The sequence below is a fragment of the Terrapene carolina genome, unplaced genomic scaffold (assembly GCF_002925995.2).
Source record: "Terrapene carolina triunguis isolate 2854851 unplaced genomic scaffold, T_m_triunguis-2.0 Scaffold192, whole genome shotgun sequence".
Lineage (NCBI taxonomy): Eukaryota > Metazoa > Chordata > Testudines > Emydidae > Terrapene > Terrapene triunguis.
Genome location: NW_020664543.1, coordinates 14,094,352 through 14,109,275, shown reverse-complemented (window position 1 = coordinate 14,109,275; position 14,924 = coordinate 14,094,352). Strand labels below are relative to the sequence as shown.

The 14,924-nt window shown below is 49.2% G+C and overlaps 1 protein-coding gene across 2 annotated transcripts in view; it reads left to right on the top strand.

The window, feature by feature from the left end:
* Positions 1-14,924, top strand: part of HID1 (HID1 domain containing) — a 43,034-nt gene that overhangs the window by 10,346 nt on the left and 17,764 nt on the right. For both annotated transcript variants that reach the window (XM_026654521.2, XM_026654520.2), the window contains exons 2-6: positions 924-1,073; positions 4,217-4,387; positions 7,951-8,064; positions 13,573-13,679; positions 14,253-14,369. In XM_026654521.2, coding sequence (XP_026510306.1) covers positions 924-1,073; positions 4,217-4,387; positions 7,951-8,064; positions 13,573-13,679; positions 14,253-14,369 — 659 coding nt within the window. The remainder of the gene's footprint in view (positions 1-923; positions 1,074-4,216; positions 4,388-7,950; positions 8,065-13,572; positions 13,680-14,252; positions 14,370-14,924) is intronic.

Genomic DNA, 14,924 nt, shown 5'->3' with positions numbered 1-14,924 from the left:
GACAATTATCCCCGTTAGCCCTGTAGATCCAGTACAGCTACAAGAGAGAGAAGTGGAGTCTAATCTGCTTTGTTCATCATCACTTAACCTGACCTGCAAATTTTAGCATCTCTATTAGTGGTAATGATGCAAGCGGCAGAGAGAACGCAGCTGGAAGAATCATTGTTCTGACTTACAGACCAAATGTCCTCAATTTATAAGTGATTGGGAGGGAATAAGATTGGAACCCAACACTATCAGTTGCACAGAGTCACTTTTCTGGGTATAGATGGACATTAAGGGGAAACCTGACAAACTGCTCTTCTTTCCAAGGACGAGAACTCCTGTTCTAACCTCTGTAAAAGGACTTGGAGAAAAATATGTGCTCCCATCCTCTGAAAGGGAGACAGCAGTGCTGGGAAGAGAGGAATGTCTCCCCCTCATAGAGCCTGCAGACTGGATAAGGAGAAGTGTGTTTCCACATGTTCTCTTGGGGCAGGGAGCCATCAGACTGTGATAACTTGATTGTTTTGTACAGTAGTTTTGCCCGCTTTACTGTTGCCTTATCCTTCCCCTCTCAGCCCCAGTGTCTCATCCACTTGTTGCACCTTGGTGTGACATAGATTGTAAGCTCTTTGGGGTGGGGGCTCTTGTTTTACCCTGTGTCTCTAGCCCAAAGGGCCCTGATCCCGCCCCTGAGGCATTACTGCAATACAGACAATAGAAGGTGAGTTCTCAGAGCTTCCTCTATACGTCCAGAAACTGGCAAAGTGCAAAGAGGCAGCTCAGCTCTCATGCTGTGAAAGTCATGGAACCTGCCATGTGCATCGTAGGTTGCAGATGCGCCGTTCTGTACATGGACTCACGCTTGTGTACGGTAGAGTGATCTCTTCCTCTGTTTCCCTGCTATCCACATCTGTAACTCTGGGTTTGTCTCTTCACAGCCTGTGGAGGCAACGGATGATGCCTTCTGGGACCAGTTCTGGGCAGACACTGCAACTTCAGTGCAGGATGTCTTTGCCCTTGTGCCAGCTGCAGAAATCCGAGCAGTGAGGGAAGAATCTCCTTCTAACTTGGCCACTCTGTGTTATAAGGTAAGATGCCTTCTTCTCACCTGGAATTAGTGAGAGCTATCCCTATGCAGAGTCCCAACCCTGAAGTGGATCATAGGCGTTGAGCTGATCTGCACAGGGGTTAGTTTCACCAATAGGCGCCTCTCGCTTATATTACCATCGTGCCTAGGAATCACGGACAAGAACCCCATTGTACTGGGCGTTGTACAAACACAGGACAACAAGACAGTCCATGGTGCTGCTTTCTGTGATTAGCAGCTCCCCATATGCTTGCCAAGTCCAGACTTGGCATTTGTGAGTATCGGCCATATGAACAAGTAAATGGTTGCAGCAGAAATGCTTGTTGATTTTTGGAGAAGATACAAAAGTGATCAAAGTCCTTGCAAATTCCATTCCTTGCCCTACTCGCTGTGATCCTTTTCAGGGCTGCTTGCCCCTGTATCCTCCTGAGGTTTAACTGCAGCTCCCCTCTCTGCTCTGCAGGGCATGGGTGGTTTGCTCACATTTCCTCTTTTGGTTTACCACAAACCACAGCTGGCATTTGATCAGTTCAGTCATCACCCATCACCTCCTCAACTCTTGGTTTAAACATAGGCTGCCATATACTTAAGGATCCTGGCATGCAAACGTTGTGTATCCTTGGTGGAGCCAGTGCTCCTGTTTCCTCATCAGAGCATCTGATTGCTCCTCAAGGTTCAACAACAATCTTGGCTTCTGGAACACAGAAAGACCCCAAGGGCCTGAGCCAGCTATGGCGTTGGTCACCCTAAAAATGCCACAGATGGATAGATATGGGAAAGAGTCTTAAGTCTATTTCCCCATTTCACTGCCCTGTCTCCTTTGGCATTAGCACTAGAGTTGGAGTGTTTTTTTATTGGAAAACGCTGATTTGTCAAAACTGAAACAGTTCATGAGAAACGGTCTGGAAAAAAAAGTTCTGAAATTGTCAAAGTGTCCCGGTTTTGACACTTTCAAAACAAAGTTTAGTTTTGCATAGATTCTAAAGCCAGAAGGGACCACTGGGATCCTGTAGTTTGACCTTCTGCATAACACAGACCATGGAGGCCTTCCCTGAATCAATTCCTGTTTGAATTAGAGCAGATCTTTTACAAAACATCCAATCTGGATTTGAAAGTTGTCTGCTTTGATTCCAAATGACTATTTGTTTTGAAATTTCAGTTAATTTACACTAAAAGTTCAAAAACAATAAGAAGATCAAAATTGATATGAAACATTTTGAATGACCCAGAATGAATTTTTATTTTCCTTCATTTTTCCCCCCAAAGATTTTGACTTTTCCCATCCCAAAATGGGACAACAAATTTTGAAATATCAAATTCTTGCTGGATGGGAAAACCATTTCCCACGCAGCTCTGATTAGCACTTCCCTTGATGCTTTTCTGTTGACCTTGCCCTCTTGGCGTGTGCAACACAAGGGACATCTATTCATATTTCTTTCAGTGCCAGAGCTTGTCAATTGTCAAACCAGTAGGACATGGCTGGCTGCTGCTGCTTGGGGAACAGTCTGGTCAGCAAGACTTAGCCTGCCTAGCAAGGCCTTGGCACTAATAATGCTTCCAGCTCTTGCTGCACGATTGTGTGCACCATGCAAACAACCACCATGTTCAGAAATAATTGAACGTAGATCTAGCCGAGCAGCGCTCGGCAGCCATTTCCCACCATGGCTGTTGCTAGCATGGTTTCCTTTTCCAGTGTAGACAGACTATAGACTTCTGAGAGAACCAAGCTGTGCTTTTGACGCCACACTTCCCCACAAAGCAACTCTATGGCCTCTTCTACCCAATAGAGGCTAATGTGTTGGGAGACCTGGTTCCAGCATGGTTGTCCCTCCAGATGGTTAAAAGATGGTTAGCTCTTGTGATGCAAATGGGAGCTAAGTGCATTATTTTAACCATGTTTCTGATCTACGCAGCAGCGTGGATGTGGGTAGGGCTGTATCACAATTTGGGACTATGATTTAGTGCTGCGAGGTAGAGCCTGTCTTATGCGTGGTGTTAGTGGATTTTGCAACACTGTTGTTTCTTTGGTTTAGATGGGGCTATGGCACAATTGTAATGTCCTTTGCAGCTGTGTTTGGTGCAGACTAGGGTTGTGTTACAACATAACTGAGCGGTAACTGTACCTGGCAATAGATACAAACGCAGTCCCAAGGCGGAGCACAGTCAGGCCCCAGGTAGCACAAATACGCCCATTGAGGCAGTGATGCAAACTGACAAAGTCAGTGAACCAGAGACACTGCTGGGAACCTCAACAGAGAGGCACAGTCTGAGAATTAAAACCTACAAGTCAAATCCTTAGTAAATGTCCCCAGAGGGGAGAGGAGGGGAAGGACCAGGACAGGAGACCCAGGTAGGAGAGAAAAAGGGCTTCATCTTCTGTCATGCAAATAAAGTGGTTTGCCTTCGGCCCCAGTAAGCTGCAGTGGCTGTTTGGCAAGACAAGCGTCCCCATCCCCAAAAAACCAGCAGCACAGTGTGACTGACCCCAATGCCCCCGTCGTCGGTGGCCTCAGCAGAGAAGCCAAGCACTGGATGGCCCTGGGGATTGAACCCCCCTCTTAGCCTAGAGATGGGCTCCCTGGGTCAGTGCTAAAGCACATGGAGAGGGTGGGGGTAGCTTGGGCTGCTTGGCCGCTGCCCTTGTCCTGTAGATACCAGAGGACTTTCAGTCTCCAGGGCTTTCAATCCAGCACCATCTACCAGTGCTAAATTCACTTCTTCTGGGAGAGGGCAGAGGAGGCGGGAGGCTCCGTTTTGGAGATCTACACTTTCCAATTGGCAGATTCTAAGAAAGTGACTTCTTAGCATAGAAGCTTTTTGGGGCTAGCACAGTGTTGCTCTGGGCTATGGCTGGGGTTCCCAGGTGCTATGCCAATACACATAATTAATAATAACCGGCATTCTCTTGGCTTCCACATCCCGCACAAGGAGAGATGCCTGCTGCACTCACAGGAGCGTTTAGAATAATCGTACATTTCTGCTGCTTGTTTCTAACTGCAACATAGAGAGAGATTTTCCCCAGAGGAACCATAGCGAGCCCTTGGGAAGTGGAACCAAATGCTTTTTGTAATTCTGTGGCAGTGGGGCCTGTGTGTCCGCAAACCATACGACTCCAGATTAATGCCTTTGTTTTGTTGCCATCAGGCCGTAGAGAAGCTGGTTCAGGGAGCGGAGAGCGGCTGCCACTCGGAGAAGGAGAAGCAAATCATCCTGAACTGCAGCCGGCTCCTCACCCGCATCCTGCCCTATATCTTCGAGGATCCTGACTGGAGAGGCTTCTTCTGGTCCACTGTCCCTGGGGCCGGCCGTGGAGGGGTCTGTATCTACTGGGTTAGACTGTTCCTTTTTGGGAGGGAGGGAGAAGCTGCAGGAGGCAGAGACCATGTAGGCCCAACATTAATCAATTGGGAACCACCTTGTTTCAGTGGGTTCAAACTTTGTGGGAAGGCTTGTAATGGAGTAAGGGATAGGATGTAGCCTTGAAACATAAACGTGCTGATGGCAAAGCCCCCCCCTTTCTCCACTGCCCCCAGCAAGCGGCAGCTTTGCGCTAGCTGCCTCCATACTGAGCATGCTGGGATGGATTGAAATTAACAACACAGCCCATCTGTAGCGCCAGCTCTATTGCCTTCCTTCCCGTCTCAGCTCTGTTTGTTTAGCGCAGGCTGATGGGTTTATTGGAGCATTTCAATCACTTGGGTGTAGCTGTGGGTAAGGGCTTGTTCATACAAGAAAGTTGCTCTGATGTAACCTAAGTTGTCAATTTAAACTGAGAGAGCTACACACGTGCGAAAGGCTGTGTGGACATTCTTATTTCACCTGAAGAGAGGCTTCTTTGATTTAGCGTAAACTGATTGGAAACAGGTTCAATTAAAATGGACATACGCCACTCTTAAATCAAAATAAGAGTGTCCCAGGCAGCCTTTTGCAGCGGCTTAACTGTATTGCTTTAAAAACAGATTCCAGATTTACCAGCGCAACTTAATTGTGTAGAGAAGCCATAAGAGTCATGGTCAGTGGCCCATTCATGAACTGAGCTTTACAGTTTTAAACTGGGAGGATGGTCTAGTGGTTGGAACCAAGGACTGAGAATTGGATCCTAGCTTCTATTTCTGGCTCTGCCGCTGACTTGTTATGGAACTTTAGGCAAGTCACTGAACCTCCTGGTGTGCTTCTGTTTGTCCCTATCTGTAAAATAGGAATAATAAGGTTTCCCTTCATCACAGGGGGAGTCGAGGTGGAATGTTTATGAAGCACTTTGGGATCCTTGGCTGAAGTGCAAAGTATCATTACTGCTGTGAAAATTGACATGTCAGGAGGGGAACAGTTACTGTGCCTTGCCCACTTGCTGGTACAGCAGCCGGTTCTTAACGTATCAGCAGCGCTGTCCTTGTGGACTCTGCATCTGCAGACTGGTCCTTTTGTGTTCAGCTGCTCCCACCATAAGCTGAGTGTTCTGCAGCGCTTTTTGTTGAGGTTTAACAGAGACTGGCAAAGGGCGGCGGGGGGGCGATATTGGTGCAGCCGGAACTTTGCGCTGTCTCAGCCTGTCCCTTCTAATCTTTTTTGCCTATGGCCACTTCAGTGGGAAGTTCTGGGCAGCAGGAGGAGGCAGGTTTGATGCCCTTTTTCTCTGCTGTGGGTCTGGGCAGGTGTCTGGGGATCCAGTCTCCCCTATGGGGGCCTGAGTCTGTGTGTGCTGGGTGATTAGACTTGCTTTTGGAAGGACAACACAATGTGCTGCATGTGGGGATACAGCCAGGCCATTGTTAGGAACTGAATTTGCACCTTACTCAGCAGCTGCCTGGGCTAGCAGTGATTGACCCTAGGCATTCTGGCTTCTTGGGAGGGTGGGGAGTGGGTATGGCAAGGACTGACTGTGCAGTTGACCTTCTCCTGGCCCATTTGTCGTGTGCTCGTGCCTCATGCATACTGCGTTTGGGCCCCTCCAGTGAGTCAAGGCCCCTCAGTGGTGAATGAACTAACACTGTAGTTTTAGCAGTTCAAACCGATCTAATCTTACCCCGCAGCAGCTGAATAAGGCTGGCCAGAGCGTGAGGCAGGAGATCCTTGTTCAAGACTGGGGCGCTGTGGAGAAGCCAACAACTCGATCCAGTAGTCATACCTCATCCCCACCTCACCCACCAATTTGGGAGCAGCCCCGATGCATGTCGAAGGGCGGCTGCACCCTCTCAACTGTGGGGGAGGAGGGGAGAGGAGTTGCTGGGATGCTTGGCTCATTACCAGAGAGGACAGAAATGAACATGTCCCCCACCTTTTCATTGAGGTGAAGGTCATCAACATGTGGTGGAGAAAGCCCCTTTACCTGGGCCCCGAGTGCTGTCCTCCTGGCCAGGCTTGCCACCTGGAAGGGGCTGTGGTCTGTGTGTGGCTGAGGCAGAAGAGGTGGCAGAGATCAGTTTTGGGAGGAGGGAGTGGATGGTAGACCCCCAGTTTGTTGGGGTTGTGATTGGAAGTAGGGAAGATCCCGGGGGGTTGTGGATGACAGATATAAGTTCTGGGGGTTGGGGGAAGGGGAAGGGATGGGGAAGGAGGCAGACCACAGTTTTGTGGAGGTGATAAGAGACTCCTGGAGATCTCTTTGGGAGCCAGGGACCTTCCCCAGCTTCCAGGGGGGGTGGGACCTACTGGCTTGTTCTATTTTGTCTGAATCACAGCTGCCTGCAGGGCAGATACCCCCAGTGGGGAGGTGATTTGTCTGGAAGCCCAGGCTGAGGTGGTGCAGATTGTCCTTTTTATATCCGTTTTGACCTCAAGGCTCCTCTGTTTCATCTCTGATTTCAAAGCCGGAATAGAAGCGTCTCTGCTGATTGCTGGCTCCCCACCCCCGGCCTTGTTCCTGCGTCTGGGATCCTGTTATTGGCCTCCCCAATGTCGCATTAAAAGACGTCAATGCAGTGCAGGCTATTATCTCCCTTCGGCTTGCCTGCTGTTATTTAAGGGCTTTGTGTATCTGCGCACTGACGGCGGCCTGGCTGTCACCGATAAGCTGCCGTTGCGCCTCGCCCCCTCCTGGCAGAAGCCTGGATTTAGACGTACCGGGGAAGACATGACATCCAGGATGCTCTTTGAATGGCAGGGCTGGTGGCTTACTGGAGACGTTCCCCTGGCAACGGCTGCAGAGGAGTAACCACGTGTGATGCTAGCAGCTGTCTCTGGATAGACTGGGGTTTGCTTTGAATGCCAGAGAGAGCAAAATCCACTCTGCAGGCAGCTGCTCGCTCTGCCATGGCTGACTGAGACGCCCCCCTAGCTGGGTGTTAGTGTCTCCATAGCAGCCCCTCAGTTCTGGACAGGACACTCCGCTCTGAAAGGCTTTTGTTGCCTGCTAGGTGACTCCAATCCCCGCGCCCCATTGTACATGATCTGATCACCTGCCTGGTCATGGTGGGGTGACTCCTTGCTCCCCTAACAGCTGTGGTCCCTCTTCTAGGTAAATGGTTCCCTTTCCTCTGTATTAACTGGAGCATCCCAAGCAGACGAATACTCTCTGATGACTTCTTGTAACCCCCAACAAAGCCCAAAGAGGCAACTCCATGTCCCCCCTCATCTGTAGGCCTTGAGTCCTTTTCCTTCCCACAGTTGTTTGATTGGCCCATCCTCACTGAAACCGCTCCCTCTCCGACTACATCTGCCACCTGCCTGCTCTCAGGAGTGGCTTCTCACTCCTCCTTACCATGCCCTCCCAACGGGTGGGTTGCCTACCTCTCCCTGTTTCCTTTCCCCCGCCCCATCTCTCTTTCCTGCCTGCTCTTGGGGAAAGTGCTCCTTTCCCTGCTGCCATGTTCTATTAATATTACTGTGCACTGACTCTCAAGCTTGGGCTGAGAATATTCTACCGTATTTATCATTTTCAGGGTGATGAAGAGGATGAAAATGCCCGGCCCCTGGCTGAGTCATTGCTCCTGGCAATTGCAGATCTGCTCTTCTGTCCAGATTTCACTGTCCAGAGCCACCGGAAGAGCACTGTGGTAAGCTGGGGGATTTGCTATTTAGCTCCAGGTAGCTGAGCAGGGGGCCTGGCTTTGGTTCAGTTTCTAATAAGGCAGCCATCTTTTCTCTATACCAGTCCAGGTTATGTTTCCCGCCTGTCCATCTGGGTAAAGCTGGATAGCCCTTCCCTTGCACGCGGTGGGTATGGGCTGACGAGATGCAGAGGAAAGGTGCCAAGCTGAAGATCCCCCAGTTAAAATTGAAATGGAATGGATTCTGAGAAATGAGGAGATGGCTCTTAACTAGGCATATCGACCTGGTTACTCTGTGAGGGAGGCGGGACAGAATGCCAGTGTGCTGGTACATAACAGGGATGAATTGTGAAACATGCTGCGCTATAAAGAGCTCTGAGGAAAACCTAACTGGTTTATTGCCCTGTGGCCAGTGACGTATTGCCCTGTAGTCTGAAATAAGTCTACTCTGGGCAGCATTGTCCTGTTAAACAAGAGGAGCTCACACATGACATTGGTGGGAGCCATATAAGAACTTAGATCATGGAGCACCAGCAATGATAGAACGGAGCTAGGCCTGAGGTTGAGGCCTCTTCCACTGAAATCCACACAAAGTCGTCGTGGTCTCCAAATTGGAGAGCAGCATCTGAGGCTAAGGTGGGATTATGCTACAAAATTTAAATAGAATTGGATAAGGAGTTCCTGATTCTGCCAACCTAAAAATCGAGGTGCTCACCCAAGGGGCCAGATGTCTTCTCATATCTTTGCCACTTTGTAACAAAAATCCCTCTGAAAAGTAAAAGGGCATTTCCTGGGCTTCCCTAGCTGAGATCTAGTGAGCAGCCCCACATTTCTGAAGTTGAAATCTGATTTCAAAAGGAACTCCCTTCTTAACTTAGTATTTCCTGGGTTTCTAACATTTGAAGTTTTATTTGAACTGTAACATTCTTGAAAGGCCACTGATCTGTGCTTGTAACCTTCATTCCACCTCCACAATATGTTCTGTGTGGCAATAATGCTACTGACCTTCATTGTAAAGCACTTTGACATCTAAAGATGAAAAGCTTTATATAAGAGCTAAGGATTATTATTATTATGTTACCCAGCGGAGGCCATTAGGACTGTGACATTCAAACTTTGCCCCATTGATGTCTGCATTGTCATCTTGTCAGGAGCCAAACGAATGGAGCAAATTGCAGATACAGATGAGAGAGCCTGTGGAGATTACTGTTTCATTTGCTAATGTTTGTACAGCGCTTTGAAAACATAAAGCAGTACATAAGCACTGAGCATTACAAATCCGGCCTTGCAGCGTGCAGGCATGATCCAAGCAACCTTCATAAATCACATGTAATGCTCCATCCTAATTCAACCATATCTACCATTAAGATGGAGTCTTACAACCTGGACCTATAGTATCCATGGACCCTGCTGCCATGTTAAAGGGGGATGCAGTTGTGGCTGGGAATTCAGAGATACCTCTGAAGTAGGATATCCAGGAAAACCGAGACCAAATCTGTATGAGATGGGCTGGGATGAAAGGGCTCTTGTGTCACTTGCTAAGTCATCCTGAAGGGTCTCAGGGCTGTTCTGCACAGCTGTAGGCAGCAGAATGGTGTGCCACTGTGATATGAACTTGCTGTGACTAATGATGGAACTGCCCTCTGTGTGCTCAGCACTCACTCCATGGTGTGCATTTGTTGTAAAGGGGCATTGATTAAAACAACCCATCATGATATCTTAAAAGATCAACCTGGTGTTGTCCCAGGCTAGTAGTCAGCTAGAAGCCACTGCTAAGCTTCCCAGAGATGGGATCCAGAAAGAATGGAATTGTATACCTAACCATGTAGCCAACTTGCAGTGCTGGGGGGTTCAGTTCTTTGGTATCAATAATATTTTTTGTAACCTCATTCTCATGGTTCAACTTTTAAAATCAGACTAATCTATGAAATTCCAAGTGATCCCGCCAGGCCCCTCTGGAATTGGAGGTAAATATGAGGCTGAAATAAGGGACTCCTGAGTGGAATGTGAGGTACTGGAGTAGTAAAAACAGCTGGAACCTTGGAGCTATACACTTCCACATTTGGAGCCTGATTTTCAAAGGTGCTAGATACCAGAGGTACCACTGAGTTTCACTGGAGTTGGGTGTACTCAGCATCTCTTAGAATTAGGCCCTTGGCTTGGAGGCCAATGTTAGACACTGTTGTAATTAGTTGGTCTTAATTTAATTAATTTAATCCCTACCTTTTCCACGCTTCCTAGATCACAAAAGGTGTTATTGCATCATTTGTGCCTTGCTTGGTTTGTGCTCACATACTAGATCTTGCTAAGATCCTATTCCTTCCCCCATCAGACTAGATACAACAGTCAATTCATTTTCTGGGTCAGTGTCAGTGGAGTGATGAGATCCAAGAGCCTTGATTTTCTAAGAAGCCCTACTCTGAAAAGGGAGGAATTGACTTGCATATCTCTTCATTTTGCCTTGAAGGAGCACCTGAGCAGCTTGTTGACTCTGACATGCAGCTGGGGATATCTAATGTTGGCTTTTTGAGGAAATATCAGTGCAGTCTAGTAAAGTATAGAAGAAATTCTCATGTTTTTGGTCTCTGGATTCAGTACTGCCTGAATGGAGGAATGATGATCTTGTGCCTAAGATGATATAGGTCTGGGAGACAGGGACCTAGGGCTGGCGCAACCCATTAGGCGACCTAGGCGATTGCCTAGGGCGCTAACATTTGGGGGGCGGTGACCACGGCGGCCGGATCTTCGGCTGCCCCCGTCGGGGGCGGCATTTCGGGGGCGGGACCTTCCGCTGCCTAGGGAGGCAAAAAAGCTGGCGGCGCTCCTGCAGGGACCTGGTTCTAGTCCTGGCTCTGCCACAGACCCTTGGACAAGTCACTCTTCCAGACCCACAACTGGTACATCAGCAAAACTCCACTGAAATCAGTGAACCCGCACTCATTTACAGCAGCTGAAGATCCGGGCCTTGACTGTAAAGTAGGGATAATGCCTGTGCCACAGAGGAGCTATAAATTACTGGATGTCTGTAAAGTGTGCTGAGGTCCTCACGTGGAAGGTGCTATAGAAATACTGTGAAATATTGTGTGTCTGCTTGATGCTGTGGATGCAGAGGGATAACAGCACTGATCTTCTGCACTCTGGCTGGCAGCATGTTTAAGGGTAAACCCCTGAATTCTCTGCAGGTCCATCTTGGAAATTTTCAGAGTAAGAAAACTCTAAAATTACTAACCCTCCCCTCTTCTCACTGGGTAACAAAGAAAGTCTGTGGCATGAAGGAGGAGATAGACTTCAAGCTGCAGGCCAAGTATGTATAATGACACAGGAAGTTTCTCTCCTATATGATTGGCCCGTGATACCATTACTGAGATCAGAGCTGAGTTGCCTGGTACAGGGTTGTGAAGAGCAGCAATAGCCGAGTGGTCTGATACGGCCGGGTAAGTACCAGCTAGAACGGCTGGCACCATTCCATCGTTACAGATCAACCCCTCCAGAAAATGCAGTCATCCTGGCAAAACACACTCTTCCATTGTTCCCTCAAGAGTGGAGAACTTTAGTATCTTGTTCCTTTCACCAGCATGTGTTACAAACCAGGAACAGCATTAACCCAGTGTTAGCACAACCGCAGGGCTCTTTCATTGGGATTGTAACTCAAGTGAGTAGAAGGAGCCTGTCAAGTCTCAGCTTCCTCTTCATAAAGTTGTATTATTGCAGCAATTGAGCTGCAGGCCCGATGGCCTGACCTTCAGAGCACCTGCAGCTTCCATGAAATTCAAAGGCATGTATAGGTGCTCTTCATTGTCGGAAGTCAGACCTTGGGCTACTATGTTTGGTTTTAGCCTCTCCCATGGGGAATATTTTTTCTAAAAACTGCAGTATTTATTCCAGGCCCTGCCTGTAAAGACAGCAAAGTGGAACCTTCCTTTAAAAATATACCTACGAAGGAGCATCAACATCACATCAAACTAGGGTGTGTTTGATGACTGCAAAATTCACTGAGAGATGGGGGTTTCCAAAGAACCCATGACATGCACTTCGTGCTCCCTCTTGTTAGAATAACGACAGTAATAGGGCAATAATTTCACTTAAAACGTCCCAAAATGTTAAACAGCAAACAGTGTAGCATGGACTCAGATGAATAGGCAGAGGCGTGAAATAACCCCTGGGGTTTAGATCCCCACTGGGCCGAAGTCGGGGGAGAATTCTTTATGGCTGGCTGGTTGTCTGTGTGGCCTCTCTCACTGCATATGGCTCCTGTGCTCAACTCCCCAACTGACTGCAGTTTAATCATCAGAGGGCAGGGATGGAATTCCCTGTCTCTCACATCCACATGCACATGAGATTGTATGTGCAGGGGATCGCAGGGGAGCTCATGACTGTTCCAGTCCCAGCAGGAGTTGTTGTGAGGGGTCATGCAGGAATTCCGGCAGCAAGGGAGTTCCAGTCTCTGTCAGCAGGAGGCGCTGAAGGGGTGGTACAGGAGCCGTGGCGGCACGGGGAGCTTGCAGTTGCTCCAGTCCCAGCAGGAGCAGGTGTCTGTGTGCTAGCTTTGTGGGAGCTCGTGGTTGGGAATGAAGGGATGGTGGTGTGATTGCACTTGAACTTCTCCATCCTGAGAGCAATCCTGGGTGTGTGGGAGAGAATGTTGCATAATGGATCACTTGATGATTACCGGTTCTGTTCATTTCCTCTGAAGCACCTGGCATTGGCCACTATCAGAAGACCGGATGCTGGGATAGATGGACCTTTGGTCTGAGCCAGTATGGCCGTTCTTATGGGAATCCAGAGTAATTAGGCAAGAGTTGTCCTGTGAACTGAACTCCTGCTCCTGAGTGGACCAGGAAGAAGGCAGCACAGAGAATTTGCTTAATTAAAGCACTGAAAGAGACAGTTTAAATGTGCCAAAAGCCCTTGATGTAAATGCATTCATCTGGGCACTTTTACCCGGGCTGCTCCTTTCAATGGCTGTTTGTCTCCACAAAGTGCCTGTGTAGGGGATCCAGTTCTGAACAAACAACTGACTACAGCAAAGAAAGATGGGCCGGGGCTGCTACCAGGGGGCTCGGAGTTCATCCCCTAGTGTTACAAGAGTGCCTGTGCGGGAGGGCAGAGGCTGTAGATCCATGCTGGGAACAATACCAGGAGCTGCCAGAGGGGGAGAAGTTGCTTGGATAATAGTGATGTTATTTGTATTGTGGTAGGGCCTGTGGGGCCCAAGCAGGGATTGGGGCCCCACTGTGCCAGGTGCTGTACATGCACATAATGAAAAGACAGTCCCTGCCCCAAGGAGCTAACAGTGCTGGAAGCTGGACTGTGCACTGTTGGTTTTTTTTGGGAGGGGGTGGGAGAGTGTGTTGGGGAGGGGAGGGGGATAATACTTCAAACAATTAAGAGTAACATATGTTTTGACTCGTTAGCACCATGGCTCCCCCAGTACAGGCATCTTACAGCATTCCCCAGTGGGCTGTTGACTCAAGCCTCTGCATGCCGGAGCTCTGACCTTTCTCCTCTCCACAGGACACAGCGGAGGATATCCACTCTATTGACAGCTGTGAGTACATCTGGGAGGCTGGGGTGGGCTTTGCTCACTCCCCCCAGCCCAACTACAACCATGATTTAAACCGGTAAGACAGTCCAGAGGTGCAGGGCAATGTGCTAAGGCTGTGTGTGGTGGGGTCCTGATGGAGATTCTCATGGAGCTGGGATCTGCTCATTCGCTTCCCCAGGTGTCCAGGGTTGTCATTTGCTATGGCAAGGGGGGCAGTTGTCCCACCAGAGCTCGGTTTGCCCATGCCCTAGACTTTTCATAAGTTTGTCTTCCACTCTCCCCTTCCCCCTCTCCCCCCCGCCACTCCCCTCTGCGACTGGGGCTGCTGAGTGAGGTAAAGCTGTTGAGGGGAGTTGGTGGGGATGCCTGGAGGGCAGGGGCAGGTTCTGTTCTGTGCAGTGAGGGCGGTTACCTGGATTCCAGTGTGTTAGCTGCTGGGTGGCCCAATTCACCGCAGACCCACCGAGAAGGGTTCTGTGTTGCTGAGGATGAGACTCCCTTAAGTGTCGGTTGCTGGTGAGAATGGTGGCTGTGTCTCTGGGGTCTTAAAAGGGTGTTTCCAGCTGGCTTGGAAATAGCTGTCCAAGGATGCAACGGAGGACTCTCTACCCAAAGGACTCCAGGACTTGTCCTGCTTTTCCTCTTTCAGGACAGAGCTGCTGAAACTCCTGCTGACGTGTTTCTCGGAGGCCATGTACCTCCCCCCCTCCTCGGACAGCAGCAATGCCAATCCCTGGGTGCAGTTCTTTTGCTCCACAGAGAACAGGTGAGAGGGAGAGAGGGCAGGTAGCAGATGCTTTGAGGTGGGGGAAGGGGATGAGTTCTGCTCCCAGCTCCTCTCCCCAATACACAGGGTAGTTTATGCAGCGTAGCAGGCTTAGAATTTGCTCCCCTAGGCTGGGCAGATGGTGGCTGTTTTCATGGCACATCCTTGTCATGTGACTCTGTCCCCTACCTCCTTCTCCATAATTGGCCCACTTCATCTACCTTACACACAATCACCAGTGTGAGTTAGGTCAGTATTATCCCTGTGTTACAAGTGGAGAAACTGAGGCACAGAGAGGCGATGTGCCTTGCCCCAGACCCTGGAGGGAGTCTGTTGCAGAGCTGATTGGGTAGGACTCAAGCATCCTTGGTTCTCAAGCGTGTCTCCAATGACTAGGCTGTCCTTTTCCCTGCCTTGGTTCCCCACTTCCCCTCTTTATTAATATGGGCACCTTTTTAGTTGTAATGAGTATAGTGCCTGGTTTGCTGCATTTGGTTGTAGGGGAACACTGCCCCCTACTGGCTGAGCAATGAATCGCTTGTGTGATTATCAATC